Source organism: Papaver somniferum, chromosome 11, assembly GCF_003573695.1.
Source record: "Papaver somniferum cultivar HN1 chromosome 11, ASM357369v1, whole genome shotgun sequence".
In the NCBI taxonomy this organism is placed as follows: domain Eukaryota; kingdom Viridiplantae; phylum Streptophyta; class Magnoliopsida; order Ranunculales; family Papaveraceae; genus Papaver; species Papaver somniferum.
Genome location: NC_039368.1, coordinates 77,504,493 through 77,526,599, shown reverse-complemented (window position 1 = coordinate 77,526,599; position 22,107 = coordinate 77,504,493). Strand labels below are relative to the sequence as shown.

The 22,107-nt window shown below is 35.4% G+C and overlaps 2 protein-coding genes and 1 non-coding gene across 5 annotated transcripts; 1 reads left to right on the top strand and 2 right to left on the bottom strand.

Moving 5' to 3' along the window:
- The first annotated feature begins 11,233 nt into the window (after positions 1-11,233).
- Positions 11,234-13,521, top strand: LOC113321298 (cytochrome P450 734A6-like). Its single transcript, XM_026569196.1, has 4 exons — positions 11,234-11,799; positions 11,930-12,186; positions 12,269-12,632; positions 12,725-13,521. The coding sequence occupies exons 1-4, from the start codon at positions 11,308-11,310 to the stop codon at positions 13,139-13,141; spliced, it is 1,530 nt and encodes a 509-aa protein (XP_026424981.1). The 5' UTR covers positions 11,234-11,307; the 3' UTR covers positions 13,142-13,521.
- Positions 13,284-13,356, bottom strand: TRNAE-CUC. The gene has a single exon. It is a non-coding gene; the product is annotated as a tRNA-Glu (tRNA).
- A 281-nt stretch (positions 13,522-13,802) lies between the features above and the next one.
- On the bottom strand, positions 13,803-21,151 carry LOC113321297 (probable E3 ubiquitin-protein ligase ZFP1). 3 transcript variants are annotated; one of them, XM_026569195.1, is made up of 9 exons: positions 21,018-21,151; positions 19,641-19,762; positions 17,362-17,546; positions 16,829-17,014; positions 15,851-16,612; positions 15,335-15,747; positions 14,364-14,462; positions 14,133-14,270; positions 13,803-14,046 (listed from the first exon to the last, which is right to left on the bottom strand). In XM_026569195.1, exons 4-9 carry the CDS (start codon positions 16,944-16,946, stop codon positions 13,909-13,911), a joined length of 1,668 nt encoding a protein of 555 aa, XP_026424980.1. In that variant the 5' UTR covers positions 16,947-17,014; positions 17,362-17,546; positions 19,641-19,762; positions 21,018-21,151; the 3' UTR covers positions 13,803-13,908. The 3 variants fall into 3 exon arrangements, with proteins under 3 accessions (XP_026424980.1, XP_026424979.1, XP_026424978.1); XM_026569194.1 differs by lacking the exon at positions 17,362-17,546 and having other exon boundaries at positions 20,193-21,151; XM_026569193.1 differs by lacking the exon at positions 17,362-17,546.
- Positions 21,152-22,107: the final 956 nt, after the last annotated feature.

Genomic DNA, 22,107 nt, shown 5'->3' with positions numbered 1-22,107 from the left:
AAATGTGCTACCTACTTAGAGCTTATAGTGTATTTGAAGAGATATTTGTTGGATCCCCATAAAGAAAAGTTCGTTAGTGCATGAATAAATGAACATAAACATTATGACAACCAAGCCATGAGTACGGTAAAGCCATCTCACTATAGGTTCAAAAGTAAGCTAAATGGGTGCAATGGTGGATTTGTTGTTGTTTTTGAGTCTGTGAACGAGTATTTCAATCGTGATATCGATAGAATTAAAGGGATTTGAATTTATCCGATCAAGAAAGCCTACCGAATATTTGGATAGCCTTTGGCTCCGGGTAATAAGTTTTTATGTTTAGCATTAGGAAACTAAGAGGAATTTGAAGGTAGTGGATGCTTTGGAGAAGACGTTCGATCCCCTGGAATTGGATGTATTTGTCCCAACATGTTGTCTTTGGGTTTCCTATGTAAGCACTAAGCATATGATAGCTAGTTATCTCTCGAAGATGATATCGGTCGAAGATATAGATCCATTTTGGAAATAACTATCATTCAATGATCTGGTCGTAAATTTGTCCAGTCTGCCGCATTAATGCATTTATTAAACATTTTGACTTCAACCACTATGGTTGAGACTCTTAATGGTTTTTTTTTGCAAAAAAATAGTCATTGGGTCATTCAAGTCTATAAAATAAGACCCTTTTCTCATCTCTTCCTCACCCAAATCCTAGTTTTAAACTTTCAAATTCGCTCTCATCTCTTTCTTTTCCATTTTTTCAGAAAAAATACCATGGTGAACCCCAACCCTTATTCTGAAGATTTTGTTATTGTTAAAGTATGGATGACGGTCAGAAATTATGAAGATCTAGGCATTGACATAGATCAAACTTCCAACTCTTTTTGGAACCATATATTCATAGTTTTTTTTTTCGTTAGACGGAAATCGTAACTCACATATTTTGCAAATCTTTAAGGAATGGTTCGAGGAGATATTCGAAGAATGTGAAGCTTTCAAAAATAAAATGAAAGCCGTAAAGGAAGCCAATCCCACTATTTAAAGAAATTTGATAATTACCATATCTTTGCTTGAATTGCTTGAAATGTAATCTCTTCTTAGTTAATTTGTATCTTCATATTCTATTGAGAATGTGAGGATTGCATCAAGGTTGCTCAAGTATTGTATAATAAGTTAATTTCTTATCTTAGATTTTACATTAAGTTATCATAGTTAAATTTTTCAAATGAAAATTTTGTTATCAAAAATATATAATGAATCATGAACCGTGAAGACTTTTTCAAAGTGCTTTAGGGTTTGGTTGTCCGGTGCTCTATTTATATTCATTTATGATCAAACTGCCCTTCACTCCTTTTCTGTTGAAAACATACAGTATCATGGATCTTGTAACCAGAGGTACCACAAAAAGGAATGCAGTGGAAATAGTTAATGTGTATCTATGTGAAGGAATCCAATCCTCGAGGAAGAAAAAGGAGAGGTCTTGAAATGATGAAAAAATCTCTTCTTCTAACTGCCTTTTAACTGTTTGTCATCATGATAATAATTTTAGGGCTATGGTGAAAGATTTCATCAGCAAAAGATATGGTTTAAAATCTCAAATCATTTTCTCTTTGGAAAAGATAGCTCACTATGAAAAAATGTTAAATCTAACAAAAAAAACCTTGTGTGAACTGAAAAGAGAACTTAGTGAGTTAACTGATATTTCTGAAAATCTGAAAGAATTGAATGATCCCATAATCAATGGGTTTTTCAATAATGAGAAGGAATTCTCGGTAGAAGCCCTGAGAAAGCTCTACAATATCTAGGAAACTTCTTATGAGAATTTATTCTTATGTTTTGAGAAGGATAACTAGTGTTTGGAATAGCCAATATTGTGATTACACATAGCTATTGCCAACGATTTTCATCTTGCAATGTTTTTAGATTTATTTATTTAAATTCTAAAGTTCATTTGGAAGATGATTTTGTAGTATTAATTTTTATTGGTTTTATATATTGCAAAAATATGTTATGAGATATGTGTATTTACGTCCGTGAACTAAGATTATATCATATAATCAAAAGTTAAGTCTATTGTGTCATTATGCAAATATTGATAAAAGATAGAATGAACTTTTGACTATTCCGCAATATTGATCTTTCCCCGATCCACTTCTATGTGAAAGTACTGTATGGTTCCGTAAGTTTTTTTATATTGAGCATTTCCGATTAAATTAATCATTGAGTATCCTTTGTGATTAGTTTAATTGAGTCTTCTATATACGAATTCATGTCTCATGTGATTTGTTAATGTCCAAAGAAATCCTTCTTTTCTTGTAAAAGTAAGGTCACTCTTGTTGTTCTTTCGGGAGTGATATTTTATGGGGAGAGTTCTAAATTGAACTTGTGCTTAATTTCCAAATCTTTGTGCGGAGTGTGACTGTGGATTATTGTAGGAGTTATCTTGTATCTTTATAAACTCCTTGATGAATACACTAAGTTTCGACTATGTGAAATAATTGAAACCAAATTTGATATGTTCTCTTTTAGTCATGAATAATCTCTATGAGAATTTCATTATGATCCCGTTAATTTTCGTACCTTTGCCAATTTATATTGACAAAAAATGGGAGAATTATTTTGTAGTTCACACTACATACATATGGTTTACGGATCATTATGTAAGGGGGAACCGTTTTCATTGTGAGATGAAGTATTGACTAAGGGGGAGCGATACGTATCACCATAGTATTATTGGAGAACTTCTGTTTTCGTATTGTTATGGCTACGTATCTTCAACAACAATGATGCTAAGTTGAACACGTTCAGAATCACTGAAGTACTTGGAGTGGCGAAGAATTCAAGGAATGTTGAAGAACCAAGGAAATCAAGCATGTTTGATGAGAAACTACAAAGTTTATTTATTTTTTAATCCATATGTATTGATAGTTTTGTCACTAAAATTGACAAAGGGGAGATTGTTAAAGCACTTCTCGGTCGAACTTGCAAGCGTTGTTATCTCAAGCTTGTTTGTTAAGTTTAGTTGTCAAAACTATAAGTCTTGATTTCTAGTCTACTTATAGTTATGTCTCGGATTAAGATAGAATGTGTAGTTGAGATTAGACTTCACGACGTTCATCGATTGAAGACGAAGATCTACTTAGGAGAGCTTGGAGGAACTTCATCAACAAAAGGTATGTGAAGACTTTTAAACTCATCTATCACTCAGAAGTCTATTCTATTCTATATCCTATTGAGACTAAGTCATATAGCTATATAGACTTTAAGAGTATACACATTTGATATTTCGATTTCTCGAAATCTGAGTTGAAAGCTTTTTGCTTTAATTACATCCATCATTATTCTTGACGAGTTTAGTTGGAAACAGTTTATTTGTTGGAAACTAAATATTAAGTCAAAAGATGATCATGTGAAAATTGCCTTGAAACATCTTAAATGATTTCTGTGAGACAATCATTTAATGTCGACTCAGAAAGTTTCGTATTGATAATTCTATCACTTGAAAATTACTTATAAGCTAATAGTTTGTGTGAGTCAGCTATTTTCGTCTTCTAAGGATGTTTCAACGATTGAAATGGAAGTTTAGAACAATTAAACCATTGTCTGGATATAGCACAGTATGCATACCAATATGCAAACCGTTTAAATATAATTCAGGACCGGAAACCTTGTTTGAATACCAGTATGCGAACGGTTTTAACTATGTTAGTTCGGGAACCAAGTATGCATACCAATACGTGTACGGTTTCACCTGAGTTAGGTTCATAACTATAGTATGCGTACACATTCGCAAACTGTTGGTTAAGACCAAGTCCGGAACTTAAGTTTGCGTATCCGTTTTCAAACTGAGTTGGTTTAAGTTATAAAATCGATTAAGTATTATTTCATACTCATGAACAAATTCATAAATTAAGGAATGCAATCTTCGCAAACCGTGGCTTAACGTTCATGAATTGATTCTTGAATAAGTACTTTGTACAATCATGAATCAAATCCGATTATGCTTCAATTGTGTCTTGTATACTTTTATAAGAATATAAACATTTGAACAACTCTATAAGTAACAAAATTAGATTTCATTTGATTATAATTCATGTTTGATTGATCATCATAGCTGATCTAGAAGTGTTAGATGAATGTGGCTAAGACAAAAGTGTGCTTACGGCTATCTTCGGTTAACTGTTATTGAGCTAACTCAATATACACGTTTAGGTACGATTACCCATATCTAGTGTATATTTCATTTGTGTGTCACAAGCTAAGACCATCTAACGGTGGAGAGATATTGCTTTGTTTTTAAGCAAACTTAGCTTGAATCTTAAATTAGGATTTCATCTAATGATGAATATTGATTTCTTTGTTTCAAAGCTATCAAACCCTGATTTGAAGACTATATAAGGGAGAATTCTAGAAACTGGAAAACCTAATCCCCACACTTCTATGTGATACTAGTTGCGTACTAGAGTCGGTTCTCCTTTAGCCTAGGTTTTTCCTAAAACCATTATAGGTTAACGACTTGAAGACTTCATTTGGATTCTGAAGCCAGACTCAATTATTTTCTATGTAGTTACGTGCTTTGATCTTACTTGTTCTATCATATTGAGTACTATTTTCTCTAAGATTTTCTCAAGATTTATCTCTGACAGGTAAGATATAAAAAGGAATCACAAAGCTCTTCGTGTCATTCTTTCTTATTTCATAATAACTTTTTCTACCACCATATAGTTAAGTTATTTTGAGGTGATTGATGTTACTAGGTTGTTCTTCGGGAATATAAGACATGTGTATCAATTGGTTCCTGTTCACCTTGATTTATCAAAAGATGGAACAAAAGCTTCAAAGGTACTTCTGTGGAAGACATATTTATCTATCAGAATAGGCTTTTCTGTGTGAGACAGATTTGTCTGTAAGTCTTCGACTTTGGGTCGTAGCAACTCTTGGTTGTGGGTGATATCAGCTAAGGGAATCGAGTGCGCAGAATCCGACGTGGTTAAAGAGGCGTAAGGAACGTGACTATACCTTAATCGGTGTGACACTTGGTTAAGGCTAAACTACATTCCAGTCGGGAGTTAACTTGTAGTAGGCTAGTGTCTGTAGCGTCTTAATACAGTGTGGTATTCAATCTGGACTAGGTCCCTTTTTTTTGCATTTGCGGTTTCCTCTATAACAAAATTTTTGGTGTCTGTGTTATTTCTTTTCCGCATTATATTTGTTTATATAATTGAAATATCACAGGTTGTGCGTAGTTCAATCAATTGGTAAATCCGACCTTGGTTGTTGATTGAAATTGATTGACACTTGGACATTGGTCTTTGGTACCGTCCAAGTTATTTCTCATATCAATCAGGCTCACAGATTCCTATCTGTTTGATTGCAAATTGTATTGAGAAATTGAGATATAAATCTTTGATATCTTTCTAGATTGAGCTCTCTTTTAAGTTGGTGCTCTCGGAATAATATTGGAGTTAGTCCATAAAGATTGTCAAACGAAATATTGGGGGTGGTTGTTGTACCTCCGCTTTTTCAATTTTGTTTTAAACAAAAAGAAGGAAACACAATTCCAAACTTACATCGGTTATTATAACTTTTTAAATCAATAATATCTTTTCATCGCGCTCGTTTTTTTTTTCTTTTGCTCCAACTAAATTTCGTCAAATATTAAGACAATGATAATTATTGTAATGATCATATTTATTAAATTAAAACTTAAAGCTAATAATGATATATTTCGTTGTTTTCTTGTTGTTGTTTAGTAAGCATGTATAAGTACTCTTTTTTTTAAAACTTATGCAATCAGGTTAATATATTTTATTTTAAAATTTTTACGTTTCTATAGATTATATTAAAATATATTACAAAACTTATAATAAATTGTGCGTTTCAAATGTAGCTTTACTTTATTTATAATTATAAATTTCTTACTTTTTTTTGTTCCAGAAACTTTTCAAGAGACTTCCAGAAAAACATTACAGGTACTTTAGGTCAAGAAATCCCCACTTCTTGATCTCCGAGTACCTTGTGGTGGAGAAGAACATGAACAAGTCTCTTGCAATTCCATTTCTGGAAGATGATTGCTTTGATTATTATCTAATATATGCCCCAGTCATAAAGATATCGCTCCATCTACTGCTCGACCTTCAGAAAAGTAAGTAAACATAAATATACTTAACAAGTTTTGATAATTTGATTTTACATTACAATCATTGTATTATGAGGTTTTAGGATGCCTTTTTGTTGATGTGGAATGATAACATAAGTATTGTTACACTGTTATCCAATTTGGCTACCTTTGATCTTGTACCCCTGACTAAATTTCAAAATATGGAGGTGTTGGACTAACGTTCAGAACACGTTGTTGACATTTATGCGTATAGAGGAAAGGAAGAGGTATAAAGGAATGATTTTTCTTTTAACTCAATTCTTACTAGATTACCACTGTCAAGGTGGGGAGGGCCGATCGAAGAGAAAAACACCGTTGTAATTTGACTGTAAAATAAATTTTGTGCCTGAAGTGTATCACACTGCTGTAATTTTGTGCCTGAGAAATTTTTTGGCTCATGTTTATTATAAATCCTGAACATCATTGCTTGATAATTGTCTAATACAATCATAAACATGTGTTAAGTATACATTTTTATGCTTAAAAAAAGTACATATTTTTTGTTGGCATATCCTAGTTCCTAACAATTTGTACATCTGTGTTTAGATTGCTGCTTGTTCTGGAAGTAGTTGTAAATGTAGTGCTATGAGAATCAAGTTATATTTGAATAATCTTTTTTAGATCTGCTACTAGGATAAAGATTTTATTTTGAGAAAAACTATAGATCAAGTCACTAAGATACTCTATATAATATATACGAGTCAATTGCTGTCATAAATGAATGAATAACAAGTTACTAAGATTGTTCATTGCAGTTGAACATCTTGCTGGTCATAGTTAACATGGATCTTGAAATACATTTTTGGAGGCTTGAAGATGATATTTGTATTAAGGTGTAAAGCCTGGAAAAGGAAAATTAGGAATATGGTCTTGTCTGCTAATTTTGTAAAATGTTAGGATTATAGTGATATGTGAATCGGAGAAAACCTGGTTAAGTTTGAATTATATATCTCATTCATAGACTGTTGCTCATGTGTATGTTTTTCTTTTTTCCTTAACAATCTAAGGTATGAGGCTTGTTTTGCCTTAACATCTGTTTCAGATTATACTGGAATGGACATATGGACTTTGTCCTTTGGGGTTTTAATCGTTGATATGATGATTTTGCACTCATCTGTCAAACATAATTTGTCGGATTGTGTTTGTAAAATGAAATTGAATTCAAATAAGATGACATGACATGCACATCTCACGCAAGAACTCGAAAAGAGCGAGTATCTTGACTGACTAGTGAGTGCAATTTTGTGCACACTCCTTAAAGGAATGTGCGCGTAACAAGCTAATCAGATTCCTTTTTTAAAATGGCAGTTATCCTATTTAATTAAATAAATATTCTTATTTTTTTCGATAATTTTTACCTTAAAAATAGGAATATAACTTATTGTTACCTAAACTGTAATGTTTTTGGAAAAACGATTTTAAAATACATTGGTTATTAGTTAACTTATTTAACTTTTTAAATCAAATATATCTTTCCATTATGATCAGTTTTTTCGTTCTCTAACTAAATTTTGTCAAATATTGTGGCAATGATAATTATTGTGATAATCATATTTATTAAACTAAAACTTAAAGATAATACTGATACATTTCGTGTTTTTTAGTAACCATGCATATGTTCTTTTCTTTCTTTTTTTTTTTTCATTTTGAAGCACACGCGATCAAGTTAATTTATTTTATTTTAAAAAAAAAATGTTTTTATAAATTATATTGAATTTTTTTAACCCAATAGAAATTAGTCTCGTCCTCATCTAGCAAAAGGTATATGTTAGGAAATTTGTAGGTATGTCATATATATTTTCTTTGCCTCTTTAAGATTAATATCAAGTTAAAAAGAAAAGAAAAAGGTGATTTATAAAATATTTAACTATCTATTTTGTTTTTGGTAAATAAATAAATTGAATGTCGCTAGGGCTTTTATTAAAAATAAATACTTAAAGTCTACAAGTAGCTGGTTGGGAGTCTCGCAACAATTTGAGCTCCCAACCAGTAGATGTGACGTCGTTTTCCATGGAGTATATTTTAACTCTTATAATTTTGTGCATAAAATACACTATCATCTTGCTTCTCATTTACATGATAATGACTTTCTTTTGCACTTTGTTTCAAGTAGTAGTAGAATCTCACGGTGGAGGTCACCTTTGTTTCAAAAGATGCATCAATATTAAGCTTAAAAACACCTTGTAAAGGTGGCCTCCACTATGAGATTCTACTACTACTTGAAACAAAGTGCAAAAGAAAATCATTATCATGTAAATGAGAATCAAGATGATAGTGTATTTTATAAATTACGAGGGTTAAGATATGTTCCTTGGAAAACGACGTCACATCTATCTTTCCATAATATTCAAGATACAATCATGGGAGAATACAACCATTTTTCTTTATCAACATAGTCATTAGAATAGAACCAACTGATGACCCACTCAGATTCAGAATTGCAATTAATTACCTTTGATTGCATCTATATTGGTGTTAATTCCCCTCCATACTGCTATGGCATGTCTGAATTAAAAAATGATGGGCTTCATGGTTTCTTCATAGCAAACACAGATATCACACTGAGTATCCAAACTGTCATTTTATAAAGCTTTTTTACTCTTAGTAGAATTAATACCTCTGATGCACTTCTATGCAAAGAACTTGATACGTTGTGCAACCTTACAAATCCATAATGCCTTCCATACCTTAGAGTTTACAACAACACCATTAATTTGCACTTCTCTGTTACTGAAAGTTAACATCTTATAAGTACTTTTGACCGAGAATTTTTTATCTCTTACATGAATCCATATCATGATATCTTCCTTGCTACTGTATTTTTGGTTTACATACGTTGAGCAATACAGTGCTATTAGAACCCCTATTATTATTATAACCCAAAAAGAACTTCCTCTTAATAGTTTTTAGTTGTTGAATAAGATTATTTGGATGCTTGAATGTGCCCATCTGATAAATAGGAACATAATTGAGCACGTGTTTGATCAAAGTGCCCCTACCTGCTTGAGAAAGAGAAATACAAGACGATGTAGAAAACTTGTTTTCAAAATTTTCTTTGATAGACCTGAATTATTCTTGTTTGGAGTGACCAAGAATGGGTGAAGAGCCAAGATACCTCTCTTTAACTATCTATTTTAAATTACTAATAGGGTTATTTTGTTTTGTGCATACTCTTTAAAAAAGTGTGCACAAAATTGGGCTCTCCTACAGTGGACATCTCTTTTTGTATGGTGTAAATCTGAGTATGAATTTTGGGTATTTTTTGTTTCTTAATTTAGTTTAAGTGTAGTATTTTCTTGTTCTGCTTCTAGTTGGAAATTTGGTATCATTTTTCTGCTTTCACCGGGTTAATGCATTATATGATTTTAAAAGGAAACCAACCATTTTCCCCATCATATTTTTCATCAACTATATGTACAAGATTATAATTTGAGCTAAGGAATTAAGCATGTACCGCTTGTGGTTGTGTGTTTGGCCTAGTGGACAGCAAGTCATAATGAGATTAGCGAGTCGAACTGTGTAAGATGATGAAAAGGTAACCTGTTATAGGGGCTGATGAAATCATTAGAAGGGATGATATAATAGGACAAAAAGGGTCATTAGATAGTAATTTCAAAAACTCCTTGTTAATTTTTTTTTGAAGCCAACCGTAGCTCATTACACCCAACCGTAACTTATGTTTTTGGTTTTTCGAGATCTATCATAACTGATTAAATCCAACCGTAACTCATATTTTTGGTTTTTTTGAACCAACCGTATCTTACTAAAGCCAACTGTAACTAGTTACGGTTGGCTTCTGAAAACCAAAAAGCCAACCGTAACTGGTTCTGAAATCGTTTTTTTCGAACTTGATTGAGAAAAAATAACATACTTCGATCTCATTTGCAATAGATTGATTTTGAGTCGTTGATTAAAATTAGAGAATTAGGTTTGTTTTTCTTTTTTTTGTTTTAGGTTTGATTGATCGAAGAATTATTGATGATGATTGATTTTGAATTGTTGTTGATGATGATTGATTTTAGGTTATTGTTGAATTCTTGTTGGTGATGATTGATTTTCGGTTGTTGTTGTTAATGATTAGAAGAAGTAAATGATTTTTTTTTTAGGTTTAATTGATGAAAGGTATCAGCTCCTCTAATACCAACTAACTAGACATTAGGATAAGGGATCAGCCCCTATAACAGGTTACATGAAAAATGCTTATATACTGATGCATTTTCAACCGATGGTCAGCCCTTTGGTGCATTATACGGTTCTATTAATACTCATCTCTGGCAAGTCATACAATGCATTATTATCAGACTTGTTCATGGTAGAAGGGCTCAGGAATCCATCTTGATAGTTTTATCGCGAGCTAAGGCTCTCAATCTTCACAACTTGTTTGTGAATCAATACATACTGCCAGTATTAGAAGACTACTCATTGGGTACCGATGGAGAACAAATGCTTCCTAGTTTAGTGAAGAATTATAAATGTTTGTGTTATTATAGAAATTTTAGTTCTAGGGTCTTCTTTAGGACCTATCGCGTTGTGCTCTTTTCCTTCGTTAAGGTTTTATCCCTATGGGTGACTTTATCCCTATGAATTTTCCTTTTCAAGGTTTTTAACGAGACAACAAATGCGTGTCCAACACTTTCAGGTGGTTTTATCTTTTTCTTATTTCTGTGTATCATTTATTTTTCATGTAATACCTATAAGCTTACTGTTGTAACCATGGATTCCTAAGTTTTAGTGAAATATTTTATTCCCAAAAATAAAATAAAAAAATACAGTACATTATTGTTATGACGCCAAGACAAGTGATGTTACGTTGACAACAGAAAATCCGCTGGCAAAATCCTGAAAGAGCGAGCCCCCGGGACCCCACCCGGGAGTTTTATGGGGTCGGCTAAAGTTCACTACCGGGATTTTCTGCCGCAAACAAAGCATTTTCGTGCCAAGACTGCATTTTTTTCCAACTAATGTACCGCGTCACCAAAAATGGATTCAAGTTTCAAAGTCTTTTTCAATTTCCACTCCAACTCCCACTGGAAAAAGGGGCCCACCAACCTCACCTTCCCCAAAACAAATCTAAATTTTGGCACATATCTTGTAATAAAAAAACTTCCTTGGATCAATTTCTCTTCTAATATTTCATTTTCTCATCAGTCACACGACTCACTTGCAACATGTATATTAATGTTCTTGTAATCATCTTTTTCCTGCTCCTCTTAATCAAACTGATCAAACTGTTATACTCACTTTTCTGGGTCCCTAAGAGAATCCAGAATCATTTCTTGAAACAATGTATCGGAGGCCCTCGACACCGTCCGGTCATCGGGAACTCTGTTGAATTACGGAAAATGATCGGCGAAGCTCAATCAAAAACTATGCTATTTACACATGATATCCTTCATAGGGTTTTACCTCACTATCATATTTGGTCTAGTATGTATGGAAATACGTATCTTTATTGGTTTGGTTCTTCACCAAGGTTGGCTTTATCAGATCCAGGTATGATCAAGGAAGTTTTATTTAATTCTAATGGTTGTTTTGATAGGGTCAAGTCCAACCCTTTATCCAAACAGCTCTTTGGAGAGGGACTTGTTGGCTTGACAGGTGAAAAATGGGTTACGCATAGAAGGATCACAAGTCAAGCCTTCACCATGGATAGAGTCAAGGTCAGTCAACTCTCTTTCTCTTTGAGTTTTGTAACTGTAATGAAATGTTTGTTTTCCCTTCTCACCCCTGAAATGCTTGCCTTACAAATGCTTTCATAAGGGTATAATGAGTAAATTTTGAATTTTTCAGAGTTGGGTACCTGATATGGTAGCTAGCACGAAAGGCATGCTAGAGAAATGGGAAGATAATGCAAAAACAGATAGGAAAGGCGATGAGGGATTCGAGATTGACGTTCACACTGAGTTCCATAATCTAACTGCCGATATCATCTCGCGTACTGCTTTCGGAAGTTGCTACGAGGAAGGGAAACAAATATTCAAACTACAAGAACAACAAATGCACCTAGTTTCCTTGGCAATAAGAAGTGTATACATTCCGGGTTTCAGGTAATTTGTGCTTACTTGATGACATTTAGCGTGTTGAGTACATATTGAATTGTACATTCAGTCTAGCTTTGTTTAATTACAGGTTTTTACCTACAAAGAAGAACAGGATGAGGCACAGATTAAATAAAGAAATTCGAGATTGGTTGCGTAAGCTAATTGCAGCAAACCATGATACAAACGAAAATTCGAAGAATCTATTGGGTTTATTGATGTCTGCTAGCAAGAACCAAGAAGGACAGGAAGAAAGTTTAGGTATTGATGAGGTTATAGACGAATGCAAGACATTTTATTTTGCAGGAAAGGAAACAACAGCGAATCTATTGACTTGGGCCTTTCTGCTTTTGGCGCTGCACCAGGAATGGCAGAGCAAGGCGCGCCAAGAAATCGACCTTGCGTTTGGAGATAATGGTATTCCCACTGCAGAAAATTTGTCTGATCTCAAGATAGTAAGTTTTTTTTTTCTCTCTGTTGGTACCCGATTCATTATCTCTAAGACAATATAAATGTGACTCGGGACGTTTAAATTCGTGTTAAACAGGTAGGAATGATCATCAACGAAACATTCAGATTATACCCACCTGCAGTGATGTTAATGAGACAAGCATACAAGAATGTTAAGCTGGGAAACCTTGACATTCCAGCTGGAACACAACTCTTTCTGGCAATGACAGCCGTCCACCATGACAAACAGATTTGGGGTGAAGATGCAAATGAATTCAATCCACTGAGATTTTCGGATACTAGAACACAGGGCGCAGGTTCATTTTTTCCATTTGGTTTAGGACCTAGAGTTTGTGTCGGTCAGAATTTAGGTATGGTTGAAGCCAAAGTTGCATTAGCTATGATCATTCGGCGATTTTTATTCACTGTTTCGCCATCTTATGTTCATGCACCCATCCAGTTTATGACTCTACAACCTCAATATGGTGCTCAGGTTATCTTCACAAGAATTTGAGTTTCTTAGGGTTATGTAATTGAGGTGTTCACCAAACAATATACTGATATGTATACTGTATCTTTGTAATAAATTGAAATGGCTGGACCTGGGAGGCTTCAAAAATTGCATTGATTGGAGGCGTTCGTATCGAAAAAAAATATTCCGTTGCCGGGACTTGAACCCGGGTCTCTCGGGTGAGAGCCGAGTATCCTGACCACCTAGACTACAACGGAAGGTTGTGATGGATTTAGCAACTTGCGCACATCAATATTGAATACCATACTATGAAAGAATGAAAAGAATCAGATTGAGAACTTACAAGACAAATTCCAAACTCCCATTTCCATTTCCACATACATTATACGAACCAAGGAACCAACAAATTCTAATCCAAGGAAAAGATCTAGATTGTAAAACGGGATGAACGTTGAGTATTGTACTGTAAATTTAGCTACATTGTTCTATGATGAGGTTGGGCATATTTTAAATGTGCTCTTTTACTACAATCTGTTGAGTGGTGATAGCTTTACTGAGGAATTTCTAAAACTACATGTAAAATGGATGTGTTTCTGAACAGATATTTACATGCTGACCATCTGACTGACACAAGAAATCACTTAAATCATTAAGCCTATGCCTAAACAAGTTTGACGAACACCAAACGATTTCCTCATGTTTCTTTTTTTTTTTTTTTTTTTACGTGGTTCAGGAGGAGTTTGTTCGGAAGGTGTTTCAAAATGAATTTACAACTGATCATGCTGTGTTGGAGCTAATACGTATGCTGGCTAATTATCTGCCAAGACAGGAGCTTTGCATATTGGACAAGCATTCTTCATTGACAACCATCTCTTTATGCACCCTACATGGTAGTCATGCCCGCAGTTTCTCAACCTCCCGATTTCCTCCTCTTTTCTGTACTCATCCTGCAATAATTACCCAATGTCAGAAACCGATTCCTGAAAAAGAAGTTTATTACCATGCAGGAGTAGAGTTCATTCGATGCTATTACCAGGCAGATAACACAGCGATGTTCCTCTGGGATTATGTCCGTATTCGTAATTACTGTCATGGTTAAACACTTCAAAATAAGATCTTCCGACAAGCCAGTGCTGACATTACCAATTCGTTCCCCTAAAGCAAGTAGTTCCTGTTTCATGACAATATTTTGGCATCAGCGAGAGCCAATAGATACTGCAAACTGAAATTAAAATGATAAAAAGATAAACATCAATCTCTGTACCTCATAACTCATGCTGTCTACATCTAGCCTCATGTCTCCATGTTGATCAAACAAGTTCCGAGATCCATATGCTGTCGCACGATCAACTGCCGAATAACTCTGCATACAAAGACGTATCCATTCCCCTGATCAGCATAATCAATACTTAAAGACAGCCAACATATTCCCCTATGATCAGTTGGTCAACAAGAGTTGCAAGTTGTTATAAAGTATAAACCAAAGTGCTGGTTAAAGTTAATTCCTATTCACCATCTACGCCGGTTGAGGTCATATAAGATAGGTTGGATGCGCTTTACTCATAGCACATCTTGCCCTATTAGGTAGTTTCATTAAGCAAAGATACCGGTATAATATATTTATATTTTTTCTAAAAAGAACAAATGGAGAGGAAAAGGGGAAGGAATCCAAGCAAGAAAGATGAAACAAGAGTTACAGGGTAAAAAAATCCTAATGCAACTATTCTATTATTTAGATTTCTAATCAAAAGTAACAATATAGATATACACTAGCGTGACAAACTACTAACCTCACAAGGATCCACAAGACAAGTTTAACTAGGTGGACCAGAACCTCAGAACAAATAGAGTAAATGACAGTAATCCCAATCACAAAGGGTGGCTGACCCTTCAACACCTGAGGGTTAGTTTTGTCAGAACCAAGAGGTTTGCAGTTTCTCTCACTTATCCACCAAAAGTTCATGGAAATTCACACTTCAAAAATACAGACTATTCATGCAGAAGTCCAAAGTTGGTGACTTGAGTCGAAAAATTCCAATGGAAAGGGAACAAAAATGGGATTTGAAGAGCAAAAAGAAAGCTATTGAAGCTCGACTTTTATCAAGCTACTGTACACCTGATGGGAACCTGTGAGAGACCATGTGAAATGGTTTGCTAGAATAGCACACTAGAAGAAACTACCACTTTCCACCATCTCCAGTGCAACAAATCGAAAACTGGTTTAGATTTACACACCTCAGCAATACGCCTATCATGGGAATACGCATCGTGAGGCAGTGAGCGCAACCTATCATAAGATGACCTCGACCGCCCACTCCTATCACCGTTATGATATCCCATGGCAGAAGATGTCCTCGAATATCTTGAAGAATGAGATTCTGGCACTGGATTCAAACCCTCAACAGATGAGGCTGGCCAGTACCCCAAGTTCGGTTGGCTTGGCATAATCCCGTTTGGCGGAACAGCTCTTTGAGGAAAGCTACTGTAACCTCCTCCCCTAACAGCTTGAGTGGCACCCTGGATATTGTGAGGAGGAAAAACAGGGTATCTGACAGAAGTATTGTGGTGGTAACGGTCAAACCCAACTGGATTATAGTCAGAGCCCCCCACTGGGAACTGATTTGGTCCTTGATTCAAGGAATTTGTACCTGAAACATGCAGTCATCTTATACTTAAGGGGTGTATATTCACTAATGTGTGCGGAAAGTAAACAAAAATAATAATGGCAAAACAAAAAATGAAAACACTAACCTGACGATGTAACTCTTCCATGAGCTGCAAAAGGTGTGTGCACATGGTTCCATTCTGAATGTGCAGGGCCAACATTAAGGTTAGGAATATCCACTCTAACTGAATGGTCTACCAAACTGCCTGCTGAAGGGACATGAAGTGACGAGTTGCTTGAAGAAACTGCAGGGACTATGTTTGGTTCTATATTCCCAGAAGGTCTGCTTCTCACATTTCTGTCAGAACCATCAGCAATTGAGAGACTGCACCCGCTGTAAGTGGGGTATGTACCAGTTGTGTTCCAAGGCCTATGCTGAGGATGTACAATAGGCTTCTCTGGTTGTATAGTAGAATAAATAGGATAATCAGAATAACTTCCAGCTCCAGGGTTGTAATACCTGCTGGTATCGCCTCTCTCAGAAACATCAGGTATTACTGGGATTTTTCTTTTAAATGGCCCTCTTCCACTGCCCATTACAGGATCAACAATGCCATTTGCAAGTCCATTAATCGAGTGTCCCTGAGAATTAGAAGATGATGGCTGACCAGCATAATATTGTGGAACTGGATGGAAGTTTGTGGCAGCTGATGGTCGAGGGTAGGGATCATAAAATGGGCCCGATGTAACCGCTTCATAACGTGGTACACCCATGCTAGTACTTGATGCGGAATACTCGTTTGACCTTGGTGCTGCTGTCCAGTGAGGTACAGAATTTACTGCCTCACCAGACATTATTGGCACAGGAGAAACAACAGAACCATTCTCCCAGGCACCACCACCTCTTCCTGCGGTTGGAAACTTGCAAATGAGTGTAGGGAAGAAATTTTATATGCCCGATAAGCAGCTATAACAGTAACCAAAAATCTAAGTTCATGACATCTGATGAAAACACATATATTATACGGTCTACAATAACCAGATTATAAATTCATGTGCAGGCAACTCTTTGTTATAAAATTGATGATTGCTAAGGGAATCAATTGAGAGCATTTTAAACCTACCAAAAGGCGCAAAAGGCTGCTGCACATGTACGGAATTCTGATTCAGATTGAGATTCGGATTTTGGTCATTAGCCATCTCAAACATTTCTGGTGGATTGAACATGTGCTGATGCGCCATAATAATGTAAGCTGTCCGTTGAATATGGTATCAGTGCTCGCGTATGAAGAACAAATAAAACAATCCACCTGCAAAATGAAAAAACAACTGCAAAGGTCATGATGAGGCACTGCAACTGCTACTGTAACACCAATAGCACAATTAGTAAACATTCTGCAGTAATCATTCTTTTACCAATAACCAATAACCAAAGCTCTTTTTCCAGTAATCATTCTTTTAATCAGTATACAAAGTAAGTGCATGAGTTAATGTGGTATCACAACCACCCAAGTTCTGACTCAATTTCTGAATGAACAGTCAACCGTAGAAACTCCCATCCGTGACTTCACTGCTAGAGATCAAGGACAGATTTGATCACGACCCTAATAGTTCGACTCGATCACAAAAACAAGCACTTGAAAATTCTAGTACATACCTTAACTGCCTCTAATGTACAATAAGTAAGTGTTTTAGCTTTCAACATTGTCATCACTATCCTCATCCATATATGTTGACCAAGAGGTCGAGTATGATGATGCTGGTAAGATATTGCTTACACACACACCAAATGTGCACTAAGTAAGCCTACAATCAATGCCCTTCCAACAGAACTAGACACAGCTGAGAATCAGAAAATTTAGAGAATAATTATGTAGAAATTGACACAGTATATTAAACATAACGCCACCGAAACTGAAGCTAAACAACTTCCTAAATGGAGAGAACACGCTTCGGGAAGAATACAGCTTGTAAATCAACGGACCACTCCGAACTTAAAGAGCAGATGACACAGTGTAATTGGTGGCAAGGAGAAAGATATCAATAACGGCCTCAAAGTTTACATACGAAGAAAACAGAGGCATTTCAAAGTCCACCGGAAGTGATCATACAAAGGAAATGCACCAGTACCACTTACATTTGAGATTTCAATCACCTGGAGAAAAAACAAATGGGAGCCAAATGTCTTTACTGTCAAGATTTTTATTTATTACATTAATCTGGCCCCAGTTCTTTTTAGTGGCATACGCGTTCTATGATATCTGCCTTCACTATACAACACTTGCCCTACCAAAACCTTTATGTTATTGCCAACATTAACATTCCAGTCGCAAATCTGTTCCTGTGACTCTCAGTAGAACTACACAAATCATACTAGCTTGGCATTCTTTTCAATCTGATGCCGAGTTTTCCTCTGGAAAGATGACCCATACTGTATACTTGACAGAAATCAGACTGAAAAAAGAAAAGAAAAAAAAGACCTCCAGCGAGATAAAGGCGATCCAACACAATCAGAAAATTACTGTAAACAATATGAAAACTTTCTGACACAACATAGCTGAAAACTTATCTATTTATTGGTTACAAGATTTGCTTCAAAAAAAATTCAATAATCTATACATGTTAAAATCATAAATATCGTTTCATCATCAGAAGATAAAAAAAAGGTACCTACTAATTCACATGTCAGTATATTGGCTACGATAAAAGTCTATGAACAAAGGATTTTCTTCTATTATATCAGAGCACGAAGTACAAGAAATAAGACTGGGCACCATTCTAAAGATTATTTCAGCCTGTTCTTCTTTTTATTTTACAATTTCAAAAAAAAACCCTTGAAATAAAAGGGAGAGTTCTCACTATAAGGTTGCGAGTTTCTATAAATTCTATAAGTTGAGGCTAATCCTGGAAATAAAAAGTTTAGGAGATATATACAGGTCATCAAGAATAAGGCAATCCCAGCTGTGCAGCTTCTTGAGTGCAAAGAGATTTCCACTTCAAACTTTTTCCTTCACTGTAAGGTCCAATACCAAAACTTTCCAGAATTCATCATACAAAAATCAAGACATATTAGTGCCGACATGGCTTCAAATGAATTAAACTGCAAACCAATGTTAACCTGATTTCCTCTAGCCATAAAACTCAAGAAGCACTGTAATAAATCTACTACTTGTCCTGAGATTAGTTACTGTGCATTTGAGTAACAATCTAAATGCCCAATCCTGAAGCTTATATACTTGCTCCACAAATTGCAGAGATAATGTTCACCTAAGCCTTGGCAGGTCCAATTTCCACAGAAATAACTAGCTGGCTGTCACACCACATACTCCATAGTCATTTGATTTTCGAAAAAAATACAGTACACACAGCGTCATTTCAGTTTGAAGTAAGTGAAGGATCTCCTAAATGGCACAAAATAAGTAGAGACTACTAGCTGATCCATTTATACCATCCCGAAGCACGTATTCTTCAATAAGTACTCAGTCCATCCAGGACTTCTATCTCAGTACTCTTGTGGGCAAAATTTAAGTCGAGTGAAGCTACAATTTAACCCACAAAGATATAAACACCGTTGCTTAGATTAGTGGAAGTCAGTGGAATGACTCACATGACTGTAAAGCAACCTACAGTTCAAACTCATACCAAAGGAACCTTAAGTTTGCAAGCATAATCACCAAACTAGCATGTCAAAAATGGGAGGAATGCTAGCTGCGCACCATCCCTAGCATTTTCATTTTACCCAAATTGTCTCATTTTTACTCTTAGATAGGCTCTAGGAGAAGTAGCATCCTCTGATAAGCACATTAGAAAAGGAAACCCCCGCTTAAACACTGTTCTATTTCTTTCCTTAGTAATGTATAGCATGGGAATATTAACTTTTGTGGGTGAATCCATACAAAATAATTTAGAGAAGATTAAAGATATAATCTTAATCACCTCTGTAGTCCTCTTCGGAAACAAATGCTGACCTATCACTGATACACCAGATGTTCAAACAGAATGAATGTTGATGCGAGGAGACAACCCTTCCTTCAGTTCCCCAGGATGCTAATAAGCGCCTGCAATATTATGAATAAATCAATAGGGGTACAAAAAAACTTAAGCTACCTACAAATACCTAAAAAAAGTGAGTTCTCTATAGACATGAGATCACATTACAGCATACAAGAAAGCTAACTCTATCATAAGATAAATCTTCGACCAATGTACTTGACTACTGTGGAAACTTCTAAGCAAACATGAAGACTAAGTCATAATTTGCTATCCAACAGACTGACACATCAGGAAAGGGCAGATGAGCCTTTTCCGATTCCAATCGCCAGACTGTTAGAACTTGGAAATTTGTTAGACACAAGAAGCATAACGAAGATACTCAACATAAATCATGAAAGAGGCATTACAAAGTATAGGAAAATCGTTTGACTGCCCAAATCTGATAGAAAGAAAAATGACGGAAGTAATTAGGAGACAGTGGAAGAGATATCTCACTAGAAAAACCAGTTGCGGCTATTCATGAGAATGCTAACACCAGACCCTCATGCATGTACCCCAAAGACTAAATCCAATAGACACCAATCAGTGGCGCTCTCAACATGATTGCACATCCTTAGTCAAATATCCAGCAAGTCACACCAAGGACTATGAAACAATTGAAATGCTACTCCTATTTACCACTTGCACTCTCAACCGCGAGACCGTTATAAACCTCACTAAGAAATGCAGTTACATATGTATCCTGTCATATATTAGAATCAAGGGAAAAGGAAAAAAAAACAGCACAAAATTCGAAACCACTCACCTTCATACTCTTTTAACTTACTTTTTGCATTAGCTGGTAGCAATAGAAAATTTGGCATGAAAGGGGCACAACAAATTACAACATAGATGAATCCCATAGACAACTGTTCGGTTAGCCTTCTTCAATATAATTTATACTTAATCGGTACACGGTAAACAAACAAGAGAAGAGAAACAGAAACCAAAAACAACACCAATTCACTCTGTGCATAACAAAAATAAGACAAAAAATCCTAAGTTTTCTACGCTTTTGTATCCTTTCATTTTCTTCTAATTCTCCAACAGTTTTTCTTTGTTTCTGGTTTTTTTTTTCTATGAAGGTAAATTTCAACATTAAAATTAAAGAGTCCATCCTAAATCAAACAAAAACGACCACCAACTAAAACTCCAAATGAACAAACAGAAATTCAATTAGTCAAAACCAAGAGGTCACAGAATCATCAACATCAATAATCATCTAACCGGAATTTTCACCTGAAAAAGAAAACAGCGATCATAGAGTTATGGAATTTTCACCTGAGAATGCTAACCGGAATTCGTGATCGGCGAGGAGAAAAAGAAAAGTTTGGTGAAAATCAAACCAAGGAGGAAGAGTAAAGTTTTTTACAGGAATTTTTTTTTGGGAAAGGGAAAAATAAAAGAGAGAGAGAGTGTGGGAATGGTTTTGTACCGGAAAACCGAAAGAACAACAAATATATAAAAAAATGGAACGAAACAAGTTTGACGTGATGGACACGCGTCGTCATCTAAGAACGTGAAAACTAAATGATGCCATTATGGGACATGGAGTAGGGGTGGTTCCTTTCGCCTTTTGGGTTTGTTTTTATTGCACATTTTTAGTAATGTTGGGAACGTTGAAGTTTCCCACTGCCGGACCGGAAAAGAATTACCCGTGCTTTTTGAATTACTCGTGCTTTGTGAAAGCATTTTTTGATGAAGTAACATCAATTGCATATTATTGCGCATAATCATATTGCGCATAATCAGAGCAACTTGACTTTGGAAATTTTGTGTCTAACAACTGTTTTTATGGGTGTTATCGCTGTTTATCCATATGTAAAATACTTAGTTGTGAATCGTGATGTTGTTGGGCTAAATAGAAAATGATCGACTAGGGTGTGAGAAGGAACGTTCTCATAAGAGCAATTCCTATGGCAATGGCCAAACACAAAAATTTGTTCAGCCAGGTGGATGGCTAAACTCGGTTTTCCATTATGAGAAAACACTGAGAGTTAGAACAACAGGCACGCGACCTAAATGAAAACTCTAATGCTCGATGGCAGAACGTTGGCGTCCAGCACAAAAACGCTGGCGACAGGCAGAGTGACGCCGCGTCACTAGAGATATCGTCGGTGTTTTTGATGCTGACGCCAACGGATAGTTTTTAAATTTTCGAATTTTACTTTTTCCCTCTATAAATTACCATCATCTTCGAATAATTCACTCACACCAAAATTCACTTGAATTTTCTCTTCTAAAAATGGCTGAAAAGGCGATCACACTTTTTAGCGATGCAAAACTTGAAGCTGCTGTTTCTAAGATATGTGGGAGTTTTAAAAAGATTGAAAATTGTAAAAGGGAATTGCAAGTTTTAGAAGTTGCTCCA

Coding starts and splice junctions, on each gene's coding strand:
- LOC113321297 (XM_026569194.1), bottom strand. CDS start 16,946: ATGGCGCATCAGCACATGTTCAATCCACCAGAAATGTTTGAGATGGCT. Junction 16,613..16,828: donor GCAGCCTTTTGCGCCTTTTG/GTAGGTTTAAAA, acceptor TTCCAACCGCAG/GAAGAGGTGGTGGTGCCTGG. Junction 14,463..15,334: donor ATGATAGGCGTATTGCTGAG/GTGTGTAAATCT, acceptor CTTTGTATGCAG/AGTTATTCGGCAGTTGATCG.
- LOC113321298 (XM_026569196.1), top strand. CDS start 11,308: ATGTATATTAATGTTCTTGTAATCATCTTTTTCCTGCTCCTCTTAATC. Junction 11,800..11,929: donor TCACCATGGATAGAGTCAAG/GTCAGTCAACTC, acceptor TGAATTTTTCAG/AGTTGGGTACCTGATATGGT. Junction 12,187..12,268: donor GTATACATTCCGGGTTTCAG/GTAATTTGTGCT, acceptor GTTTAATTACAG/GTTTTTACCTACAAAGAAGA.